The 22,925-nt window shown below is 35.2% G+C and overlaps 4 protein-coding genes across 12 annotated transcripts; 3 read left to right on the top strand and 1 right to left on the bottom strand.

Moving 5' to 3' along the window:
* The first annotated feature begins 54 nt into the window (after positions 1-54).
* LOC141713712 (uncharacterized) lies at positions 55-4,743 on the top strand. Its single transcript, XM_074517263.1, has 4 exons — positions 55-187; positions 274-533; positions 1,790-1,931; positions 2,114-4,743. Exons 1-4 carry the CDS (start codon positions 113-115, stop codon positions 2,243-2,245), a joined length of 609 nt encoding a protein of 202 aa, XP_074373364.1. The 5' UTR covers positions 55-112; the 3' UTR covers positions 2,246-4,743.
* On the top strand, positions 2,394-3,952 carry LOC141715253 (uncharacterized). The gene is made up of 3 exons (XM_074518726.1): positions 2,394-2,949; positions 2,993-3,604; positions 3,648-3,952. Exons 1-3 carry the CDS (start codon positions 2,394-2,396, stop codon positions 3,950-3,952), a joined length of 1,473 nt encoding a protein of 490 aa, XP_074374827.1.
* Positions 4,744-5,897: 1,154 nt separating the features above from the next.
* LOC141713713 (uncharacterized) lies at positions 5,898-8,090 on the bottom strand. Its single transcript, XM_074517264.1, has 3 exons — positions 7,941-8,090; positions 6,748-7,538; positions 5,898-6,177 (listed from the first exon to the last, which is right to left on the bottom strand). The coding sequence occupies exons 2-3, from the start codon at positions 7,334-7,336 to the stop codon at positions 5,975-5,977; spliced, it is 792 nt and encodes a 263-aa protein (XP_074373365.1). The 5' UTR covers positions 7,337-7,538; positions 7,941-8,090; the 3' UTR covers positions 5,898-5,974.
* Positions 8,091-8,297: 207 nt separating this feature from the next.
* LOC141713714 (uncharacterized) lies at positions 8,298-21,507 on the top strand. 9 transcript variants are annotated; one of them, XM_074517268.1, is made up of 19 exons: positions 8,308-8,626; positions 8,790-9,157; positions 9,844-10,092; positions 10,501-10,691; positions 10,776-10,947; positions 12,355-12,492; positions 12,595-12,775; positions 14,204-14,349; positions 14,728-14,904; positions 14,996-15,106; positions 15,678-15,797; positions 15,907-16,060; positions 16,688-16,851; positions 16,969-17,055; positions 18,524-18,852; positions 19,103-19,136; positions 19,351-19,490; positions 20,377-20,650; positions 20,938-21,507. In XM_074517268.1, exons 2-19 carry the CDS (start codon positions 8,849-8,851, stop codon positions 21,265-21,267), a joined length of 3,306 nt encoding a protein of 1,101 aa, XP_074373369.1. In that variant the 5' UTR covers positions 8,308-8,626; positions 8,790-8,848; the 3' UTR covers positions 21,268-21,507. The 9 variants fall into 9 exon arrangements, with proteins under 9 accessions (XP_074373373.1, XP_074373369.1, XP_074373368.1 ...); XM_074517267.1 differs by having other exon boundaries at positions 8,309-8,626; positions 8,769-9,157; XM_074517266.1 differs by having other exon boundaries at positions 8,309-8,611; positions 8,769-9,157.
* Positions 21,508-22,925: the final 1,418 nt, after the last annotated feature.

Consider the following 22,925-nt stretch of genomic DNA (forward strand, 5'->3'; position numbering starts at 1 on the left):
TATGAGAGTTTTCAAGTGATGAGTTTGACAATGAGGATACATTGACACTTATAAAACCATCGCCTCTCTCTTGTGTGTCATCTGTGCTCTCTGGGCTCCATCTCAGACTTCTATGAAATATGAATACTCTGAAGACGGAAGTGATGAGTTTGACAATGAGGATACTCTGAAGACAACGGAAGTTATGGTAATAAAAAAGGACACCGCTTTAAAGCACAAATGAAAGAAAAATAAATAACTTCATAAAAATAATAAGAAACTTTTTTAAATCAGGTCTTCGACAGTGCCCGAGCAAGAGAAAGAGAAAGGGAGCTGCTTTATCCAGATGCGTGTGGCGGTGGAGGTCGAGGATGGATAAGTCAGGCAGTGATTAGTTATGGCAGAGGGCATGGGACTAGGGAAACATGTGCACTACATACTGCCAGGCTTTCTGTTGACACATTGGTTGATCTCTGGTCAGCACTAAGAGACGAGTCTCGACACTCTCTACTAAGAATGAAAGAAGAGGATTTCACTGAAAGGCTAATGTACAGGTTTGTGGCTTGCTTTCTCTACTATCGCTCTCCTGAAAAGCTTCCTGTGGCTAATTGGATCATATTCTACTTTCTTCTTCTTTTTTTAAATTCTTGCTAGCCCTATAGGGGCGGCCTCCAATTTCAGCAGCTCTAGAAAGGGTAATTATTTGAAAGATTAGTTACATAAACTAGGAAGACCAAGGGAAGTCACGATATTCATTTACCTATCTAATCTGCACATCTACCTGCAACTATATTATTATATGTGTAATATAATTTTTTATGCCAATATGGGCTTAAATTACAAGTAAGATTCGTTCTATAGCTAAAACCTAGTTTTACTGTTATTTGGTATAGTATTGCGATTTGCTCAGAGTTGCATCAGCACTTCTCTTCGTCTTCTGTTTTGAAGCCTTCTATACAATTAATGATGACAACAAAGTGGGACATCTTACAAGGAATCTACTAGTGACTGGATAGTGATAACAATCTGAATAAAGAGTAGAATTACTGTGGGCAAGGATTATAACATATGCAATGTAACTTGTTAGAAGGGTAAATGTAAAACCCTGTCAAAGAGATAGTTCTGATCAAATGTCAAGCATGCTCTAGGGCCTAGAGTCTGGACTCTGGATTGATAACAGAGTATAATTTAGCTTCAAGATATGGTAATTGAGTTAGTGATTGATTATCACGTGGTATATTATTTCCACAAAGCAACATGTCAACTGTCTACCATATATTGGCAAAAGATATATGTTTAGTTTATTTTTATGCTTAAACAGAATCTTGCATTTTGGTCTGTGAGTCCTGTCTATACTTTTTTAGTAGTCGTCATCAGTATCTTAAGTATTTTGTGTCAAGTATAGTTGTTGAAGAGTTGCTTCCTAGATCTCTGACATCCATTGTGAAATTATCCTGGACTCTGAGGCTTCATAGAATTATTGGTGGGAAACAGTAAAAGGAATGAAGAATTATTGGTAGATTTCACTTTTCATTTACTTCTATAAAGAAAGAAGAGGTCGGCCTTGATGAAGCATATTTATTTGGTAAAGTACAGCATCGTGTATAGTTATATACGTGATCAAGTTGCTAATGAACCTTGTGATTGCGTCAGAGAATTATTTGAGTGGTACAATACTATAAATTATGAGATTTATATCACATAAACCTGTAAAAAAGAGATTAGAATGGGAGATATGTCAAGGTAAGTTAGAAGATTGAATACTATGCTTTTATATCTTGTCAATCAAATGACTAGTCTTATATGACAGGTTTGACAGCAAGAGGTTTTGTAGAGATTGCAGAAGGAATGTTATTCGAGAGTTCAAAGAATTGAAGGAGCTGAAGCGCATACGAAAAGAACCTCACTGCACTAGTTGGTTTTGCGGAGCAGATACAAGCTTCCAATATGAGGTGCGTACTACTGATCTGTTAGAAACTTGCTTACCTGGGCATACATCACACATGCTTGGATTTGCAACTTTGTCGTACTTACTGTTTTTTCACTGTTATTCAAATGGTTACATGTTTCAGTCTTGTTACCATAATTTGTTATAGATTTTTAAGTGTGACGTATCTTCACTCTTGGTTTATAGGTGTCACACATTACCGTCCAAGCTGATTGGCATCAAACTTTCTTAGAAAGCTTTGCAACATACCATCATTTTGAATGGGCAGTTGGAACCGGAGAAGGAAAATCTGACATTTTAGAATGGGGGCATGAATAACAGATTGGACCAGAATTACCAGGGAAATCATGTTGACACTTCAAGGACTATCATTGGACCGAATAAGCCATCAAGGTGTAATGCTGCGAAAACCAATCCCAGGACCAGTGGGTCTAAATTCGCTGAGAGGTTGCACGGTTCCAACAGGATGAACGAGAGAGATGACTTTCATAGTTGTTACCAGCACAATGATTACAGAACAAAGATAGAGTCACAGCGTTCTGCCCGAACAGGTCGGGATGGAAAATCAGTTTGCAAGTCTGAATCTTCTTCAGATGTTTTGAAACCATATATTCGTGGCATTAAGTACACTCAAGTAGATCACACACGCGAGGATGTGGGGAGACCCAAAACTAAATTTGTTGTGGGGAGCAATTCTTATATAAGAGATTCACCTCATATTAAGCAAGTATGGGAACCTATGGACTCACAGAAGAAGTACGTTCGAAGCACTTCATACTCTGATGTTAGCATGAGATCTAGTTTTGGGGCTGAAACAAAGGAACCCAATAAACAGCTTGAATCATCTGGTGCCATTAGTTGTGATGCAGCTAATGTGAATACTGCTTCAGACAAAAACGATGACAATGAGAAAAACTGCCAAGGTGGATTCAACTTTGAAACGAAATCCTCTCTGTACTATAAAAAGGAAGTGCCCGATGAAGAGGCCGATTCAAGCCCCATGACATCATCATCCTTAACCGGTACTTCTGACCCATCTATAAGCAGCACATCTAACTCTGACAGCTGCTCATCATGCCTTAGCGAGGGAGACAGCAATGGGTCATCCTGAAACCTCTTTTTCGTCTGATTCAGATGATGCCAGCCAACACTCAGAAAGAAGAGAACAGTCAAGAAGCCTTCAAAAATCCTTTCATGAGCATCAAGATGTTGGGATGGAAAATAAGCAAAGTGCAGAGCATTTTAAAAGCAAAGTTATGGATAATGGAGGAAACAGCAATCCAGGGACTTTTTCAATGAAAATTGCCCAAGAGTACAAAAATGGAATGCCTAATGTTAGTAATATGAATCCCCAACATCATGCGGTGCTTCCTCCATTGCATTCCCAAAGCATACACTATCCTTTGTTTCAGCCTGCTTCGATTGGTTATTATCATCAAACTCCAGTTTCTTGGCCAGCAGCTTCGAACGGGTTGGTGGCTTTGCCCCACCGTAATCACTATGTATTCCCTTGCCCTTTCAGATATGATATTAATGGAAACTCCCAATTTATGCCATATAGTAGCCTACCACATATGCCTCCTCCCATTCTTAACACGGCCAGTGTTCCAGTGTACCAGCCAGTTTCCCATATTAATGACGTGAACTCCATGGTTCATGTCAACAAATTCGATTATGGTGGGCTTAATGAAAGCTCATCAAGAAGTTGATACTCGAGCAGCCACCAAAACAGAACGGGAGCCAGTTGAAGCACAGAAGAATGCAGGATTCGAGCCAGATAGAAAATCTGAAAGAGATTCAGAAGCTAGCAATGCAGGCTTCTCTGTTTTCCATTGCGGCGGTCCAGTTGCTCTTGCTAATGGTTATAAGTCAGGTCCTTTGCCACCAAAGGAAGCAGTTGGCCACCTTTCTTTTAGCAAGTCATCTGATCATGTCGCTGGTGATCAAAATTCAAACAAGGACGATGCTGTTGAAGAATACAATCTATTTGCTGCTAGTAATGGAATAAGGTTCTCCTTTTTCTAAATTAGTGCGACAGAAGTGAGGAGGCTACCAGCAAAGACGGTTCTTACTATCTTCATATTCAAGTAACCGAGGTTTGATCAGTTGGTTATGGTAGCACTAGGGGTGAACGCGAGTCGGGTTGGGCGGTTTAAAGGTAATAAATCGAACCAACCCAATTAGTTCGGTTTTTAAAAAATGAACCCGTTACTCGTTATACATTGGGTCGGGTTGGTTCGGGTTAAAACTCGAATAAAATTATTTAAATATTTTTAGGAGTCCAAATTACAAAACTTTTTAATCAAAAGTTAAAGTGTACCCTATAATTTAACAGAAGATAAATATTATTGGATATTATATGTACAGTGTACTCTTCAAGTTTAAACTCAATAACTTATGGTGTGTTACCCGTAAAATAATTATTTTATTTTGAATATATTATTTACTACAATTAATACATAAATTAAAATTTTAAATAATAATATTATAATTAAAAAATCGGGTTGAGTTGGGTTAGTAAGAGTTTAAATTTTTTGAACCTTGACCCAACCCATTATATTCGGGTCGACAAAAAATTAAATCAATTAAAATTCGGGTTTTGGATAGTTCGGCTCCGTCGGCCGAAATAAGGGGAGGGAGGGGTGGGTTGGTTTTGCGGTTTGGTCTGTTTTTTGTTCACCCCACCCCTAGTTACCACAATAATCTTCCCCCAAAGATCAAAGTTGGCATCTGTTTGTGCTTTAGTTTCGTCTGATTTTATCTCATTATTTTTCCTTTCAAATATAGAGAGAATCTAAAAAAGACATTGTTTTTAATGTTTCCGCCTTTCCAGTGCTCATTTTTGCTGTATTTTGTGTTTTGCTATATTTTAAAAGAATAATTATAAATGTACTTATTTTCCTCAGCATAGTACACAGTAATGTCCTGTCAGTAGCATAATTGTAAATATGTCATGGAGAGATTAAATCTTAAACTTTCTCAATTTATCATTATATTACTTAATTGAGGTCATTACTTTATCTGGTATTAATTTATTAAGGTTCAACTATATTTTATTTAGAATTTTGTCCTGTAATTCAAGTGTTATTATACTGCCCGGTTTGTGCTATTTGATGTCATTTTTGTACCATCACAAGTCTCTCTAAGAAGGGGGGAGGGGGAATCAAGAGATTCTGTGCATCAAAAAACAAAGTATTCACAATAGCAAACATTTACCTCTCAAGATAGAGGCAAGAGCTCTAGTTTCATTGTTGGTGTTGCGCAAAACACCAACAATGAAGCAAACACCGATGCACAGGATGAACAGGAAAAACTAGGACCATGTAACAAAACTGTTGCAAATTGGTGAAATTTGTATAACTTGTAATACAAACATATAATAGCTTTCTGTGACTTTCAAATTTGTGACAGATCAAAAGGATAGCCTTGAAATGCATTGGGTTTTGGTTACTCTTGAATTGTAATAGCTTAGCATAAGTTCTAACCAAATGCTAACATATATAGACTACAGTTAGATAAAGAGTCATTTTTCATGAGAATTCCTAAAAATCTTGTTTTTGCACAATCAATGTCGTGCGCTGCAATATATTGTTGCCAAAATTATATTATGATCATGCTCAACGGATATACAAGCTAAAGTATAGAACCTGAAGCCAAATATTTCCACTTATAATGTCTTCATTTCCTCCCTCTGTAGGATTTGAACCTATGACATCAGGTTTTTTGTTTCGCTTTTATCATCTCCTTTCAATTTAGCTAAATTTCATCTTTTTTTGTTGATTCAAAATAAAAATAAAAAGGGAAACAGGCCCTTCGTGTAGTTTAAGGGGATGGAATTATGAGAACCAGTTGATTACAAGTTCAACTCATTCATCCCAATAAGGTTGAGAGCTTAGAGGGATACCCCCATATATACTCGAGGAAACCAATTAATTAATGAAGACAAAGGATTTAACTAGAATATGCAAAATTTCTATTTAGTGTTAAACTTTAAAGTTTAACCTCATCTATTATAAAAGTCACCAGTTCCAGCTAGTTACCAAATTATCAACATTTTGCTTTGAATTTTATAACTGCCAAGTAAAAACCAGGTTCATCAACAAACTCGATCACCTCAAATAAATTACTAGCTGCGGCATTTTCCAAGGACATCTTATCAGGCAAGTCGGCGACTATGACCTCAGGATAATGTTGCCGCTGTCGTTCAAGCTCTTCCCTCCCGCCAGGATGACTGATTACAAGTCTTGCACCTGTAGATGCTAAAGAGTTTCAATAACAGATAAAACAGTAATTGTAAAGCAAATGAGTTAATTGGACTTGGATGGATTTCAGTGAAATGCCCATACATTGAAGAGTACAACGTGATCTATATAAAAGAATCAAGGGTACAAAAACAACATTTAGCCTAGCCGTAATCATGCATAATAAACTATTTGCTGCTCAGGAAGAGGCTACAACATATGATGCCAATAAGTTACTATAATATAAGTACTCCAAATTTCCAATACAGCATCCCGCTATACTTATCTTACTTTTGTGAAACATGTTTGTTTACTCAGTTGTGGTACAAAAGGTTCTCTTAACCAAGAAAAATTATTTAACAAATGGAACTTGCGAACTTCAATTTTTGATCTCTAAGAAGGGAAAAACGGTCTGCTCCATCCCTCCACTTTTATGCACTTACAGTTTTACTTACACAAGGCATAAACTTAAAACAACCAAATTAATCCCATCATCAGCTGAAGACAATGTACAAACTGCAAGTTTTATACAAACATCAACTTAACAGAGAAGACAATGTACATCAAGGTGAAGCTTACCTGGCAAACAGCGACTAGCAAGTGATTGTAACACCTGATCAAGTTCATGTGCCAAAGAGGGCAAGAAATAGAGGAACACGACATCAAAAGATTCCCACTTTTCTGGTAAATAGATTAGTTCTCCTTGCCAACAATTAACCTTGTCATACTTCTCCTTGATGCAGGCTAATGTTAAAAGTGAGTCATGGACAACAAGCAATTGTTGACAGGGTGATGAATCAACCAACTTATCCACAAATTCTTCCGAACCAATAGAAACCAAAACCATTGAACTCTGCTCAATTTCTCCCGCAGATATGATCCTCTCCATCTTCTTATTAACTTCAGTGGCACTTGTACGGTCTGTCTCAAGAAATGAATAATCTTTCTCTAAAAAATCTTCGAAATTCATGACAGGGATGGCACCTTCATTTGCAGGAGTTACCACACGAATGGACGAGTGACCATTTTTTAAAGAACGATGTGAGATGGAAGAACGACTTATGGGCAAGCGATAATAAGAACAAGTATACTGAAGCTGTGAATGATGACTAGACGCTGATAGTTTACAGTGGAGAAAAGGAGTTGATAAAACAAGAGAACTCATCATGAAATAAACGCAAAAAGAAGGGGCAAATTTAGGTGTAAGGTTAGAATTCTCAAACAATTTTCCTCGATTAGTTGAGGAAGTCGCCCAATACTTACTGCCAAAATAATAATGTTTTGGCAACCCCTTAAAGGCCCGTCCTTATCTGTTGGTCAGTAGTACTACACTGAGATTCTAAATTCACTCAGCTAATCAATCAATTTTCCTGCAACAAACATTGTTCTTGTGAAGCTTAGCAGCGGGAGCGTAAACAAAGTTGAATACGAGAAATGCAATACCAAGAAGGACAACGTTGAAAAAGTCGAAACAAAAGTACGGAATTCCTGTCTGGAAATAAGGGGGTAGCTAAATTGTTTCACTGGTTTTATTATATTTTTTGTGTAGTTAAATAAATAATGTTTCAGAATCAAGAACTACAAAAAGGGGTATAAAAATCCTGGATAATAAACATGGGTTAGCTTGAATTACTTAACAAATTCAACAAGGCAAATGATTAAACATTTACATAAGCAGCATACAAGTACTAGATTCATACAACTCAGCATTATTCAAACTCTAAAACTTGCAAACATATAATATATAGATACAAATATATAAAACAACTTACCTTGAGTACAGGGTGAAAGCTTCAGGGGGATGATCTTCTTCCCTTTTTCCCTGTGAGTCTGTCTGCGTATGACCCTATCCCCCATTTCACTGGACTTCAAATTGTCATGAATTTATATTGGGCCGAACCTACCAGCCCAAATCATAAACTGAGGACCAAGCTACATCAATTTTTTCAACTAAAAGCCCCAACAACATTAGCAAAAAGGTACTGGTACTTTAAAAAAAATGAAAAGTTTATTTTTTTTAATCATAGAAAAGTTTGTTAAAAAAAAAAAACTCAATAAATGAATGCAGTCGGGATCGAGAAATTTCATTCATTTAATGAGTAAGATTAAAAATATATTGTGTTTATTATATTAGGATCGAGAAAAATTATTTATTTAACAAGTTTAATTTATTGAAGTTGCTAGCACAAGAAATGGGAGGAGGACTGTTTTGAAAAATTTGGTCTTAAAGAAACACACACACTCACACACACACAAAACTGAGTTGAGATCTCGGAGAAGCTTACAAGATTCAGAGGATATAATATTATATTCCTTAAATAAGAGTAATAATATCAATCTATATCTTTGTAAGTCTTAGAATTTAAGAATATCCGCCGTGTAAACTCCCAACTGCACTTGTTCTTAGATTCATTCATCACTAATTTTTACTACAATCTCAAAGGTCTGTATGTTTGAGGTCTGTATGTATATATGTATATGTGTATGTATGTTTCTTGTTTAGATCCAGCTCGTTTTTTTAATCATTTTTTGTCTTATGTTATTTTATGACCTGAATCAAGTTATTGTGTCATGCCGATGTTTTAATTAATTATATTCAGACTGCTGAATGTTGCGATTAGGGTTGGCAGCTGTGAAGGATTGATGCGAGAAGATATAAGATATCTGATGTGAAATTAAGATGGCGATTAATTCAGTAATGCAGTGTCTCAAAGCTAAGTTCAGTGTAGTGCTTCTACTAATTATTACTTTAGGGATCACTGCTGCTTCTATATATGGTTTGCTTAAACCGGTTTCGAATGGTTGTACTATGACCTACATGTATCCTACTTATATCCCCATTTCGACACCCACTAATGTGTCATTTGCAAAGTATGGCTTGTACTTGTATCACGAAGGATGGCAGAAGATTGATTTTGCTGACCATATCAAGCAGCTCAGCGGTACCCCCGTTTTGTTTATTCCAGGGAATGGGGGTAGCTACAAACAGGTACATCTCGAATTGTCCAAACTTAATTGCGTATGTATCTCCTTTGCTAATTGTAGAATCTCAACCCCTTTGCTCCCGGTGTCGTTCAATCTTTTAGATAGTCAATCAATGGTGGTGCTTCTAGACCAAATATGCTTGCTTCTGTTTATGTTAAATCTATTTTATTAGCAAAGTCATAATTTCTTAGTAGCTTGGTGTTGCCTAATCAAATTAATAACTAAATTGTAAAATACTAACCGAAAATCAATTTTAACTTTGTATGGAGAAAATCCTATATAGACACTTTAAAATTGGACTCACAAAGGCAGGCATGTAGCTATAATAGAATAGATAAGAAGTTTTTCCCGATAGGCCTGGTAGTGATTTTCTATACTTGACATACCTTCTATTTACCATCCACATTTACTGTTTTCAGCTGGCTGTATTTGGACTTTAGAGACCAAAAAGGCGAAAACTCGTGACAAATTATTATTGATGCTTTTTTGTGGAAAAATAAGATTTTTTTATAGGTGCTCCACATCTGACACTCAGTGTGAACCAAGTACTTCAATCGGTTAAGATATTTAAACTTCAAATATTTTCTGTGATAAAAATGTAAACCTTCGATGTCAGGTAGTAATTGTCAAATTATCATGTTTTGCGTTTCTTTATCTTTATTTTTACATGATAATTTCATCCATATACAGGTAAGGTCTTTGGCAGCAGAGTCTGAAAGGGCTTATCAAGGAGGCCCACTTGAAAATGAGCTTTACCAACAAGCTACCCTAACACTTGAAGAGGATGGAGGGTATATCAATGTAAATAATATTTCAGTACCTACCCAATATAGCTCCTACATGGACTGGTTTGCTGTAGATCTCGAAGGTGAACACTCTGCAATGGATGGTCAAATACTTGAAGAACACACAGAATACGTAGTATATGCTATTCACAGGGTATCACATTTTCCACTTTGCAATAATTTCTTACATTAGGTTGTTGAACACGGGCTTATTGCTGACTTCCGCAATTAATATGTAGTCTTTATATATAAGAAATACTTTGTTACACGTTTTCCATTAATCTGTACTACTCTGAGTTGATTTTCACAAGTACTTTTTTTCTAGGTTAAGAGTAGATATCGTATTGAAGACAACTAAAGTTGGTTTTAAAAGTTTGTAGTTCCCAATCAAGATAGTTGAAGTTGACTCTTGAAATTAATAAGCCACTTACTCGATTTGCTATAGTGCAATGCACGTATCAACTCATATTACTCCTTTATCTGGTTTGTGACATGTGTACTCTTGTTTGGTTTCTGATTACTGTATTCCTTTCCACTTCCTTTTATTTGTCTCATCTTATAGATCTTGGATCAATATAAAGAATCTCGTGATGCTCGGAAAAGTGAAGGTGCAGCCATTTATGGTAGTTTACCCCAAAGTGTCATACTAGTTGGTCACTCTATGGGCGGTTTTGTTGCAAGAGCTGCAATAGTTCACCCGCATTTAAGGAAGTCTGCTGTGGGAACTCTACTGACACTGTCAACCCCTCACCAGTGAGCTTCTTGGTTTCTCTCAAGGCTGCATTTTATTTATTAACTGGTTATTACATAATTATGTGTTTCTCCTACCCTGTTCAGGTCACCTCCTGTGACATTGCAGCCATCCTTAGGTCGCTATTATACACACGTAAATCAGGAATGGAAGAAGGGATACGAGGTCTATACCTCTCGAAGTGGACAGTACATATCTGGTCCAAAACTTGAACACATAATTGTTGTTTCCGTTTCAGGTGGTATCAATGATTTTCAGGTATTGTTTGAATCTTATTTTGATACTTTTAATGGAAACTATTACATGTTTAATGGAAACTATTACATGTTTAAAACTTAAACCTAGACACGTGTATCCATGTTGTTTTTAATAGACGGGGTTGCAAAATTCCTTTTCCTATTTCTAGCCTAAGGAGTTGTAATACTCTTCACTTAGGCTTTGATGCCCTTTACATGTTCCCTTATATACTTCAATTCTGCAACAGATTCTGTCATAATTTGCTTTCCGCTATGTAGACATTCATTCGTAGTACCTATCTTATTAGCAGAGGCACATCTCACTTTTTTTGGATGAAACAGTTGTTTCAGGATTATTGATATATTTAAACATGTATGATGTATTAGGTAATTTACTAACACCCACCTTTTTTCATTTATGCATTGGTCATACGTATGTAAAAATACTTCTGGACCCTACGTTTTTTTAATAAAATAACAATCAACATTTCTCAGTTTTTAGTATCATTTTTCAAGATGGTAGGTAATTATCACATTATTCATTGCTGGCAATTAAATTGAGGGCTTACTATAGTAATCATCTACTATTTATTTCAGTAACCCAATTTTTAGTTTGAACCTGTGAAGCAACAATTCAGTCTATCATTTGTCTGAATGAGAGCTAAAGATTATTAGTATATATTATACTATCATATTTTATCAGGTAAATTTCTTATGCAAGTGATACATTCTCAAGAATAATGAGTACACTGCATGTTCAATACTTGTGATCCTTATTTTATAGGTCGATGGATGCAACATTATATGATATTGAACATTTTTAACTTATACAATGCCGGACATGCTACTCGACCTAGTACAAAAAGTAGCAATACCATTTCCCTTCAATAAACTATGACCGAAATAAATGTTTTCATTTTATATAAACATTATGCAGTGATAAATTATACGTTTAATGATGGTTAACCTGTAAGCTAAGTTATACCTTTTACTCCAGAGTAACAAGTGATTAGTGATCCCACTGTATGTCATATTTGTTAATATTAGCAATTTAAGTGATGGTATTGAGCCACAAGTTTTAGTTAGGTTTACTTGCAACTCTGATCGTATATGATCTTGATGAAATAAAGCCAAGTGAATCTCTTCTTTTTTCTTCTTTTTTTTTTATTAAACACTGGCATAATATTCTTTTGACAGTTGCCACTAGCTTTAGTATTTTAATGACTAAGATTAGTTTGTACTTTGTATCATAAGGGTTTTTAGTAGAAAGAAATGCTGTAGACACACACACGCACTCGCATACACATATACATATTTCCCTTGCATCCTTCCTTCTTTTGTACTGTAACATTTACTGGTTCAGCTGCTTTAAACGTATTGAGCTGTAGGATTGATAGCGCAAGTCTAATTCTTTAGTTTCTGATCTTAGGTACGGTCAAAATTAGAATCCCTTGATGGCATTGTGCCACCTAGCAATGGATTTATGATTAGTACTACAAGCATGCAGAATGTTTGGCTGTCAATGGAGCACCAAGTTATTTTATGGTGCAATCAAGTCGTTGTGCAAGTAAGTAATATCAGCATCCATTATCTATAATATTATCATTAGTAGTAGTATTATCTTTCTTTTGGACAAAGCTAGTACTGAATTTCTGAAGTGATGTTTAAGGTGGCACATACTCTGCTTCATCTAATTGACTCTAAAACCAGCCAACCATTTATGGACTCAAAAGAAAGGCTTGCAATATTTACAAAAATGTTACATAGTGGGGTACCAGAGAGTTGGTTGAAGCAGTCACAATCATCTCAGAAGTCTATACACGCTTCTTCAAAGAATGAAATTCTAACAGGTATCATCAATCTGCGACTCTTTTGTGTAAACAGCTACCTATCTGATATGTGCTTATCTGAGTCCCTTGACGCAGTGGTGGTAGGACCTTTAGAGTTGTATATAAAACTGTCCAGTATGTGAAATTGTATCATAAATTGTAACATTTGCACCCACACATTTTTAAAGTTGATTTTATTGGAATCAACTTGGTATTTCAATTCTAGAAACTCTAGCTGAATATGGTTATCTTTTGTTTATTACATTGATTTTCAGCCTTTTCTACTGTTAGCTTGATTTTAAAATCAGATTAAAGTGTTACTATGTGATCTTGAAGTAGAATTTGGTAATTAAGCTAAGGTTGATGCTAATCGTTGAGTTCTTCACTTTATTATCAGTGACACTTACTTTTCATATGAGAAAGGGTTCTTGAGTTATTTGTACCAAAGAGATACTTACATTGAGACAATTGAACAAATCTGTAACATTATTATATTTTGATCATTTTCTTATATTTAATATTGCCTAATTAATTCACTTTGAAAAAAAGATTTATTCTCGGTATTACATAAATGTACATTGTAACAACATCAGTTGAATGGGATGAGAATTTTAGTATAAATTCATTTATATGTGCCTAATAATGTAATTTTATTACAGATATCGAGTTCGTAATTTTCGGATAAGTAAAGCCTGTTTGAAAAATCTTGGTACAATACCAAACATGCTTAAAAGAAGAGTCGGTTTTTGATATTGGAGTAATAGATATGAACTTTTTCTTATAAATTTTCTAATATTATCTTTTAATCTTCTCAGGGTTGCTTCATATAAATATCTCACATGTTTAAATAGTTCTGCACATATATAGTATTTATTGGTACAATACAACGCGGGGTCCGTAATTTTTCATTCAGTATGTTAATATTTCTCTAATTTATTAATATATTAAACATGGGAAAATATAAAATCATAATATATTTTGAGTGTTACTCCTTCCGTCCACAAAAAGAGGTGGCGGTTTATAAAATTGATTGGTCAATTTGTCTGATTGAAAAAAGGTAAAATATTAAATCTTGGATCGATATCTTATAGTTTAATAATATTTTTGAAAAAATGTAACAGGTAATGATACTTGATATGTTACAGTTTTTGTTTGCAAAAATAAATATAATCTGATTAATAAAAATTATAATCACCACTTTTTTGTGGACAGGAGAACAAAGAAGACTTTTCCTGCGGATTTAAAAATAAATATCTTGCTCCCGTGATTTAAAATTCCTTGTCTATGCCAATATCAGTGTTTTCTAGTTTTTAGCCAATCATAGTGTGTAGGTTGTCATATGATATAAATCGAATTCAGGCTAGTTAAAAAAAGTGGCAGATATACATATTACGCTAGCTTTGCACATCCGACCAGAGACCGATAGACTACTAATTACTTATTTTGCAGGATCTCATGTACACACTTTACCTGCTTGCCCTAGTAACATTCGTTGGAACGAGGCTGGATTAGAAAGGGATCTATACATTCAAACCGCTACTGTCACTGTTTTAGCAATGGATGGCAGAAGACGGTGGCTGGACATCAATAAACTGGTCAGTCTAAGCTCCCAGCTTACTGTATAAAAAATAGTAAAGTACCTTCTCACTTTATCTTGGTCTTTCCCTGGATCTGAATGCCCTGGCCCCTGAGTCAATTTTGTTTGAGGTTTTACAAACTGCCTCTCCCCTTCTATAATAAGGTTTATTTGTTACCAGATATTAATATTTACCTTCATATTTTCTTGATTTAGGCTGAACTCACAGTTTTAGAAAATGGAATGTGTTAGTTCTGTAGTAATGAGATTATGCCCGTTGAATATATAAAAAGTTTAAGAAGTCTAAACTTGATAATTATCATATGCTTTTGTCCAGAATGAACTTGACACTTTAGTATGTTAATTTTTCATTCTGTGTTTCCTTTCCTTTGCTTAGGGGTTGAATGGAAAAGGCCACTTTGTATTTGTTACAAACCTTGTTCCCTGTTCTGGTGTTAGACTTCATCTTTGGCCTGAAAAGGGCAGTTCTGCTTCAGACATGCCTCTTACTAAAAGGGTTCTAGAAGTGACATCAAAGATGATAAAAATCCCTTCAGGTCCAGCTCCAAGGCAGGTACTAAATGTATATGCAAAGGCAAAAGATCATTTTATTGCAGTTCTGTGTGCAATGGTCTTCTAAATGAAAATATGCTGTTTCTTTATAGGTTGAACCAGGTAGTCAGACTGAACAAGCACCTCCATCTTCCGTATTTAAGCTGGATCCGAAGGATATGCATGGGTTTAAATTCTTAACTATCTCAGTTGCACCTCCTCCGGTAGTGTTTCCATAGTCCTAGAATTTTTGCTGTCATATTTGCCAAGCATCTGTATCAAATATCAAACAGCTTGGTGCCATTTCTTAGATTTCTGACTTTATAAATTTTCCTCTGGACACTCTTTTAAGATTTATCTCAAATTTTCTGACTGTACGAGGGGATAAGCCTTGGTCCAAAGTGATAGGTGGTTTTATATTTTGCTGTCTTCACATTTCAGTGACCCGTCTACTTGCAGTTCTAACTTCTAGCTAAAGTGAGAATGTCCGATTGAATCCCTGTGAATAGTTTTCATCTTAGGAAAATGTAAAGTTATTATCCTGAAAGTATTCAACTGCCAGGCATTGAATTGGTTTTGCTATCCTGGTGATGCAAACTTTTTGTATATAGCTGCTGCGTGATTGGTTTATTGTGTATACATACTTAATTCTTGTGCTGGTCTTTGTATATGACATACAATTGCTCCAGTCTATTAAATCTGATACACATCCACATTTTTATTAGAAATCGAAAAACTTTGCACTTCGCAGTGAACATCACTACATAGACTGACTGTGTGATACGTTAAAAACAGGTTTTTTCAGGAAGACCTCCACCGGCAACTTCCATGGCAGTGGGACAGTTTTTTGATCCAGATGAAGGGAAAACAGAATTCTCACCATACTTGTTACTTCAATCGATGGTTTCTCAACGAGTTAGTACTTAAAAAATCTATCGGATTACATGTAAAATCTCCAGTCAAAATTTTGATTTATTTCCATCCAATTATACTGACTGAGTTTACATTTATGTGATGGTTGTAGGACAAAATATTGAAGGAAGATCATCCTCTTGCTTTAGATTTATCCTTCTCTGTTAGTTTAGGCCTTCTGCCTGTTAAATTCTCTCTAGAACCAACAGGCTGTGGGATACAAAAGTCAGAACTTGTTGAAGAGGTTAAAGACATGGAAATTAGCAGTAAGGATTCTATCTAATATCAAACCTCACTGTTTTGTAATTTTTTTTGCTTTCAATGAATGTAAATTATACCTTTCAGGCTCTAGTTCTAAAGCAGTATAATGAATGCATTTTGCTGCCTGTCCCTTCTCCTTTATATTTCCTGATATGCCTGTCCTTAACATCTGTCTCTCTTATGCACATACTTGTATTATGAAGAAAAATACTATAGTTGTCTTCATTAATTTTTTGGTGCTAGTGACTGCCTAGAAAAATTTCACAGCAGTAAAATGTACAAAGGTTATTGTGAAATCCAACACCCTCGATTTCTAAAATCTCTATGGCCTAAACATATGTTTGAGGCTTACTGTTAGAATACTGGTCAAGCAATGAACCTGCTAGATGAGGCTCAAAAGGAGTGTTGTGAAGTGTAAACAATCATTAATCCTGCATATTCACTAGCTGAAATGTAGGCATATAGCAGAAAAATTAATATCTAGTTCCGGTGTTTATTCAAAAATAATTCTTAAGGTGCAGAATTAAATTAATTTACACTTCAATTTATTTTGATCTATTATGTCGTGCTAAGGACTAATTTCAGATTTGTGTTTGGACCATTATGAATGCAAAGTCTTACTTTTATTGCAGAGCTTTGCAAACGTCGATGTTTTCCACCTGTAGCGCTTGCTTGGGATGTGAGTTCTGGTCTGCACATATTTCCAAACTTGTATTCTCAGACAATAATGGTGGATTCGTCACCAGGGCTTTGGAATTCACCCAAGGGTTCTGAGAAGACCACTCTTTTATTACTGGTATGTGAATAGTCTTTTATTATTTAGATCTGATAGGAGAACTTTCAGCACCAGTAATCTCTTTTCTTTGTGATCATTGGATTTCATTAAATTGTTTGACTTCTGCATCTTCTGTAGGTTGACCCGCATTGTTCGTACAAAACTAGTATTTCTGTATCTGTTACTGCTGCTGCTGGTAGATTTCTGCTTTTATATTGGTCACAGGTGAGGTGATGATAGTGCTTATTTGTATGCTGTATGTATCACTTAGTTCACAATGACGGTGTGAGTCTTAGGTATCATGAAAATGATTATTTTAATTCGACTTTTTAAGCTTACACAACTCTCTTCTGTTTAGAAATATTAAATTCTTTATTTTTTAAGAAATTGTTTCCTGGATAACTAGAGGCGCATTAATAAATTTTTAAGTAGAAAAGTTCACATCTTGCAGAGCCTGCACAGTTCTATCTTTTTATTATAAAGTATGATATACCTGGACCTCGTAGAAAAAGTTTCTGATTTTGACTAAAGCAACTCGGTAACTTACATTTTTCAAAATTCCTGTCCAATATTGAGATGGTTTAGTCTTTAAGTGCACTATTCCTGTTCAGAATAGTGCTTTTTTGCATGCTGTTTATATCATTAAGTTCTACAACTAAGGTGTTGGGTCTTGGGTATCATGAATATGATTATTTTTGTTCGACTTTCTATGTTTACACGAGTCTTTTCTGTTCAGAAATTTTGAATTCTAAAATTGTCAAGAAATTGTATATACATAATGTTGGACCAAAGAGCCAGAATAGGAGATCCAAAGAAGACTGGAAGAACTAAAGATAAGATTAGATTGTATTTTTGGAAAAAGGCCCAAGAGGCCCATTTGTTATAGAGCCCAATTAGGAGGTCCAGAAAGGACTCCCTATATATATGGGATATTTGCCTCACTAAAGAGGGGTTGGATAATTTGATATCAATAAAAGAGTAGTTCCTCTATTTACGATTCTAGAAATATTTATTATATATTATATTAGATTAAACCAATTATTCTAGGATCATCACATAAATTTCTGAGTAGAAAAGTCCACCTCTTGCAGAGCTTGCACATTTCTATCTTTTTAACTTAGTATATGATATACCTGGACCTTGCAGAATAATTTTCTGATTTTGACTGAAGCAACACAGTGATTCACAAAGTTCAAAATTCGCGTCCAATATTAAGAGGGTTTAGTCTTTACTGAAATATTAACTTTTTTACATGTCGTGAATTTTTATAGTTAATGGAAAATTAAAGAATCATGCATTCTTTTTAAATGATGAGTTAATGAAGACCTTTTACATAATAACATACTATGAATACTCCGTTCTCGTTTGATCTGTCCCTTATTATAGATTTAAATACTGCCAGACTTGCCCAAAATTATTCTAATACACGTGTATATTGATATATAATCATAGGGGACCACTACTTAAAATGTTCATTTTAGAACTTGGACCAGCGACTCAGGTCGCATTTTACACTATACAAAGTCACTGACATTCACACATGTCCTTAAATTAGGGGGCACACCGTACATAGTTATGGCAACTATAGTTGCGTCCTACAAACATATTATAGACTTGTTCTCTCTTTCAAATTTTATATGATTTTCTTAGGTAAATATTTGGGCTCATCAGATCTTGAATGCTTACCATGCAGATCATTGGTTTCTCCTTCGCTGTTGTGTTTTTCGCACTGATGCAGCAAGCATATTCATGGGAACTTGATCTGCCTATTCCTTCAATGCTAAAAGCACTGGAATCAAATATGAAAATGCCTTTGCCATTTTTTTCCCTAGTCATTACCCCCATAGCAGCTTCCTTGTTCTATTCCTTTTTAAGTTCTCAGCGATTTCCTTCAGTCATAAGCATTTTTATAATCTCAATACTCTGCTATGCGTTTGCTAATGGGATTGTTGTCATGCTTATATTGATCTCCCAATGGGTTTTCTACATGGCCGCCAGCATTCATGTTTTTATCAGGAAATGGTAAGAGTGATCTATCTCTCTTTCCCTTATCAGTTACCCCAGAGCGCGTGCATGCAAGCACAAACACGCGCACACACACACACACACACACACGTCTCAGTGCCACTTGTTATTGTTTTTTGCTGTGATAAAGTATTTGCATGCTCGCATAATCTGCTTAAACCTTTAGATAGCTAGTTCAAATTCACATTCTATATATTGTCGAAAAAATCTTTGTCATGAGCTAATGAAACTAGGAAATATCTTGCAGGTGGCAGTGGGAGACTAATGTATTGTCATATAAGGTACCTTTGATTTCTTCTCCTGTTTTCTAAAATAAGCTTAAAATTGATGTACCGACAAAAAAAAAGAAGCTTAAAATACGTTGGAGCAAGATATCGCTTATAGATCTGTTTTTAAAGTGCTGGTTAAAAGGATGCACTGGATGAAGGTTTCTTTGTATAACCCCCCCCCCCCTTGTTGAGAATCGTAATTATTACTGATCTATATGTTGAACAGGTGGTAAGGATTGTCAATTTCAATCCTTCACTTGTCACAGTGTTTGCGGCAATGTCATTGGCTTGTTTTGTTCATCCAGCTTTTGGTCTTGCTATATTGCTGTTGACTCATGCCTTGTGCTGTCATAGTGCATTGTCCAGGTACTGCTTTAGTATTGAGCACTTCTCTTGCTGTTATTAAGTGACCTGTAGAATTTAATTATAACGGAATTGGATGAACTGGGTTGCTATTAAAATTCTTGGACAGCATCAATCGTGCGCCGAAAGTATGTCTAGGTGACCTGCTGTTGTACTGGAAGTTTATATGAAGACTTTAAAGCGAATTTCTCACTTGCAAGTATTTGGAGTATTTCCAAGCTCCCAAATACGATAGTGGTTCTTAATCACCAAAAAGTGCTATATTTTCTCTTTTGATTATAGCTGGTAAAATTTTGGATATCACAACTCGTCCAAAATTGGAGCCTTCATGTGGTGACTTGAGGGATTGCTAGCAGCAACAAGTGCCATTTGAGTTGTGGTTTTGAATATTTTAGGGTGATGATAAGTCTCCTAGATTTTGCTAATCTTAAATTATAACGTTTGGTCTGGGAAAGGCACTCGAGCGACATAAATAGCTCCTCACTAATTTTAGCAAACATCTATTTATTAAGTATGTATTGTTTTTTACCCAAAAATAGGAGTTTTGCAATTTATGTAGGGCCAGATTATTTGTCCTATATGCAAGTCTCTATGAATGAATTTCTTATACATCTACATCAAGAGTTCAATCACTAGAAAGAATGTGGAGGCATGGTCATTTCTCTTTGTTTAGCAGGCAGATAACTTTTATGTATTATAGTCTCTTATTCACATTACAATATTGCATTTTAGCATCGTCAAAAATTTTGAAGATACATTATTGATTAAAATCCAGTGGTAGCTACAAAAGTTTGTCAGCTCTCTATTTTTTGTATCGCGGTGTTATACAGACCAGCCGTATGATCATAGCGTCTATTTATGCTAAGAGTCACTTGTTATCTTGTGACAGTTTTTTGACAGCTTCCTTTCGCAGCCATGCTCGAAGTAAGGAATTGTTTGATTTTGGTGATAGAGGCAGCAATGAATTTGAAAATTTACTAATCAAGTCTGATGGTAAAACAAATAAGAGTTGGCCTGTTGATGAGCACAGTTCCAGTAGTCCTGACTCTGCAAGAAGCTATGGTGATACACAGCTGGAGATCTTCCACCACCAGCACGGCTTGCTGGTTTTGCATCTTATGTCTATGCTGATGTTTGTTCCGTCACTTGTGGCTTGGTTCCAGGTATGATCTGTTCCTTTGTTTGAAGCGGAGTACTGAATGTTGCATTATTGTTTAATCTCACCATTTGACAATGTGCCTGTATACACTCCGCATGTTACAGGGTTTAAGATGTTGTGTTACAATTATTATAGATTGCTGTTATTGAATTATTACGAAGAGTTGATTGTGTACATGAACCCTAAAACATGCATTTTAACTTCTTAACTGTATCTCTTAAGTTTTTTCTGCAACATATTTTCTCATTTTTGCCCATTGGTGGCACTCATTGGTATCCTTCTTGCTTCCAGAGAGTCGGTACTGGCCAGAGATTTCCATGGTTCTTAGATTCAGCTCTAACAATCGGCATCATCCTCCATGGTGTGTGTGGTTCAAAACCCGAGTACAGTTTTTGGTTTCCCTTGCCAGGTAGTGACAGATGGGAAGTGAAACAAAGTTTTGGCTACCTGCTTGGTGGATTCACGTGTTGTTTATATGCCTTGACAATGGCTCCTTATGGAGCATTTTATGCAATGGCCTGCACAGGGATTGTTGCTTTCACTTTTAGAATAATAGATAGAAGAAATAGGGAGAGAGGAGAGGCCTACTATAGCAATCGAAAGCATTCCCATAGGCACTGACAAGCTTCTCTGAACATGCTGCAGAGAGTATAGTTTTTGAAGCCCCTCAGCTTATAGGATTTGGTGTACAATATTGTACATGTGATGTGTCAATTTTTTGAGTTGTACCATGCGAAATATATTGTCGATCAATTCTTAAGTTCATTATACAAACATGTAACATCGGTAATTTGGGGTCGTCCTCATGCGTGTATGAGTTAGAATCTTCATTGTTTAATATCAATTAATTTTGATTTTATATTCAAGTTCCCTCTATATGAGTAATCGATAAATGGCATGTCATTTGGGCATGTCTTTTTGTCAAAAATGCCTATAGGCATGCCTTTTAGGCGTGACAGGTACCCTAGATAAATAAAAATTAAGTTTGGACCAAATTTTATATCCTTGTCCCTTTTTTATCAAAAATAACATCAATCTATGTTATTGTTCATAAACTGATTTTGACTAAAAATCCAGCGAATCTTGGCAGCCCGTGATTTACTGTTGCAAGAAAGGTATATGATCCTACTCAAAAGTGACATTTTTATTTAATTTATAAAATCAATTATGTTAGAAGAAAAATGAAAATAAAGGTAGGTTCTAAGTAGACCGGACAATTTTGGACACGACATGACTTACACGACACGAAATGACACGAAAATTTAGTGTTTGTATTTGCATTTTTTGTACACGACACGAAAGTATATGAACACGAGAGTATACGGTCGAGATTTAGTGTCGGTTTTGTGTTTAACCTTCAAGTACACCACACGACACGAAGTATACGACATAAATAAATATTATAATTAAATTTTAATATTTTTTATAAATATATGTAGAATTATAATAAATGTATGTATATTTATTTTTAAAATATTATTTAATTTCATTATATTGTATTGAATTGAGATCTAAATATATATTTTTCATATACTTTATATTTTTTTACCTAAAAATCTTATATTTTAATTTATATTAATATTAAATTTAATATATATTAATATTCAATTAACACAACATACACGACACGAAACGACACGAATGTACACAAACGCTATACATGTTGGTTTTGTGTTTGACATTCAAATACGCGAAACACGGAAATATACGATACGAAAATATACGACACAAACAAATTACCAGGTATAGTTCTAAGGTGGAGTGAAACACGAGTTATCAAAGTTGTGATGTGATATCAGTAGTGTGAGCTAAGATGTCTTGTGTGAATGTCAACGTTAGCAGGGTTTTGGGGAATGTTAACAATCTATATAGTATATATCTCTATTTGTTTGACTATGTATTTTCGGAGCTGGTAGATATCAAATAAAAATGTGAAAATTAAAGAATGAGACACAGTGCATGTTATGTTTTTAACGCATGTTCATTTATTTCATAGCCACTTTGGTTGATATTTTCATTTTCAATATTCTTATTGGTCGGATTCTCGTCGCAGGTTCGGGGTTCGGCTGAATATGTATTTCGACTATTAGATTTTGTAATTCAAGGAGGTCGCAGCTTGTTGCCCGTTCACCTCGTATATTTGTAATTTGACTGCTTGGTTACAATTTATTATCATTCCCATTTTCATCGACCTTTTTTTCATAAAAGGGTGTAAGCCCTAAATGTCACTATTTGAATGAGAATGATCCTTAATATTACTTTGAAAAAAATTAGTCTCA

The sequence above is a fragment of the Apium graveolens genome, chromosome 3 (genome assembly GCF_009905375.1).
Source record: "Apium graveolens cultivar Ventura chromosome 3, ASM990537v1, whole genome shotgun sequence".
In the NCBI taxonomy this organism is placed as follows: domain Eukaryota; kingdom Viridiplantae; phylum Streptophyta; class Magnoliopsida; order Apiales; family Apiaceae; genus Apium; species Apium graveolens.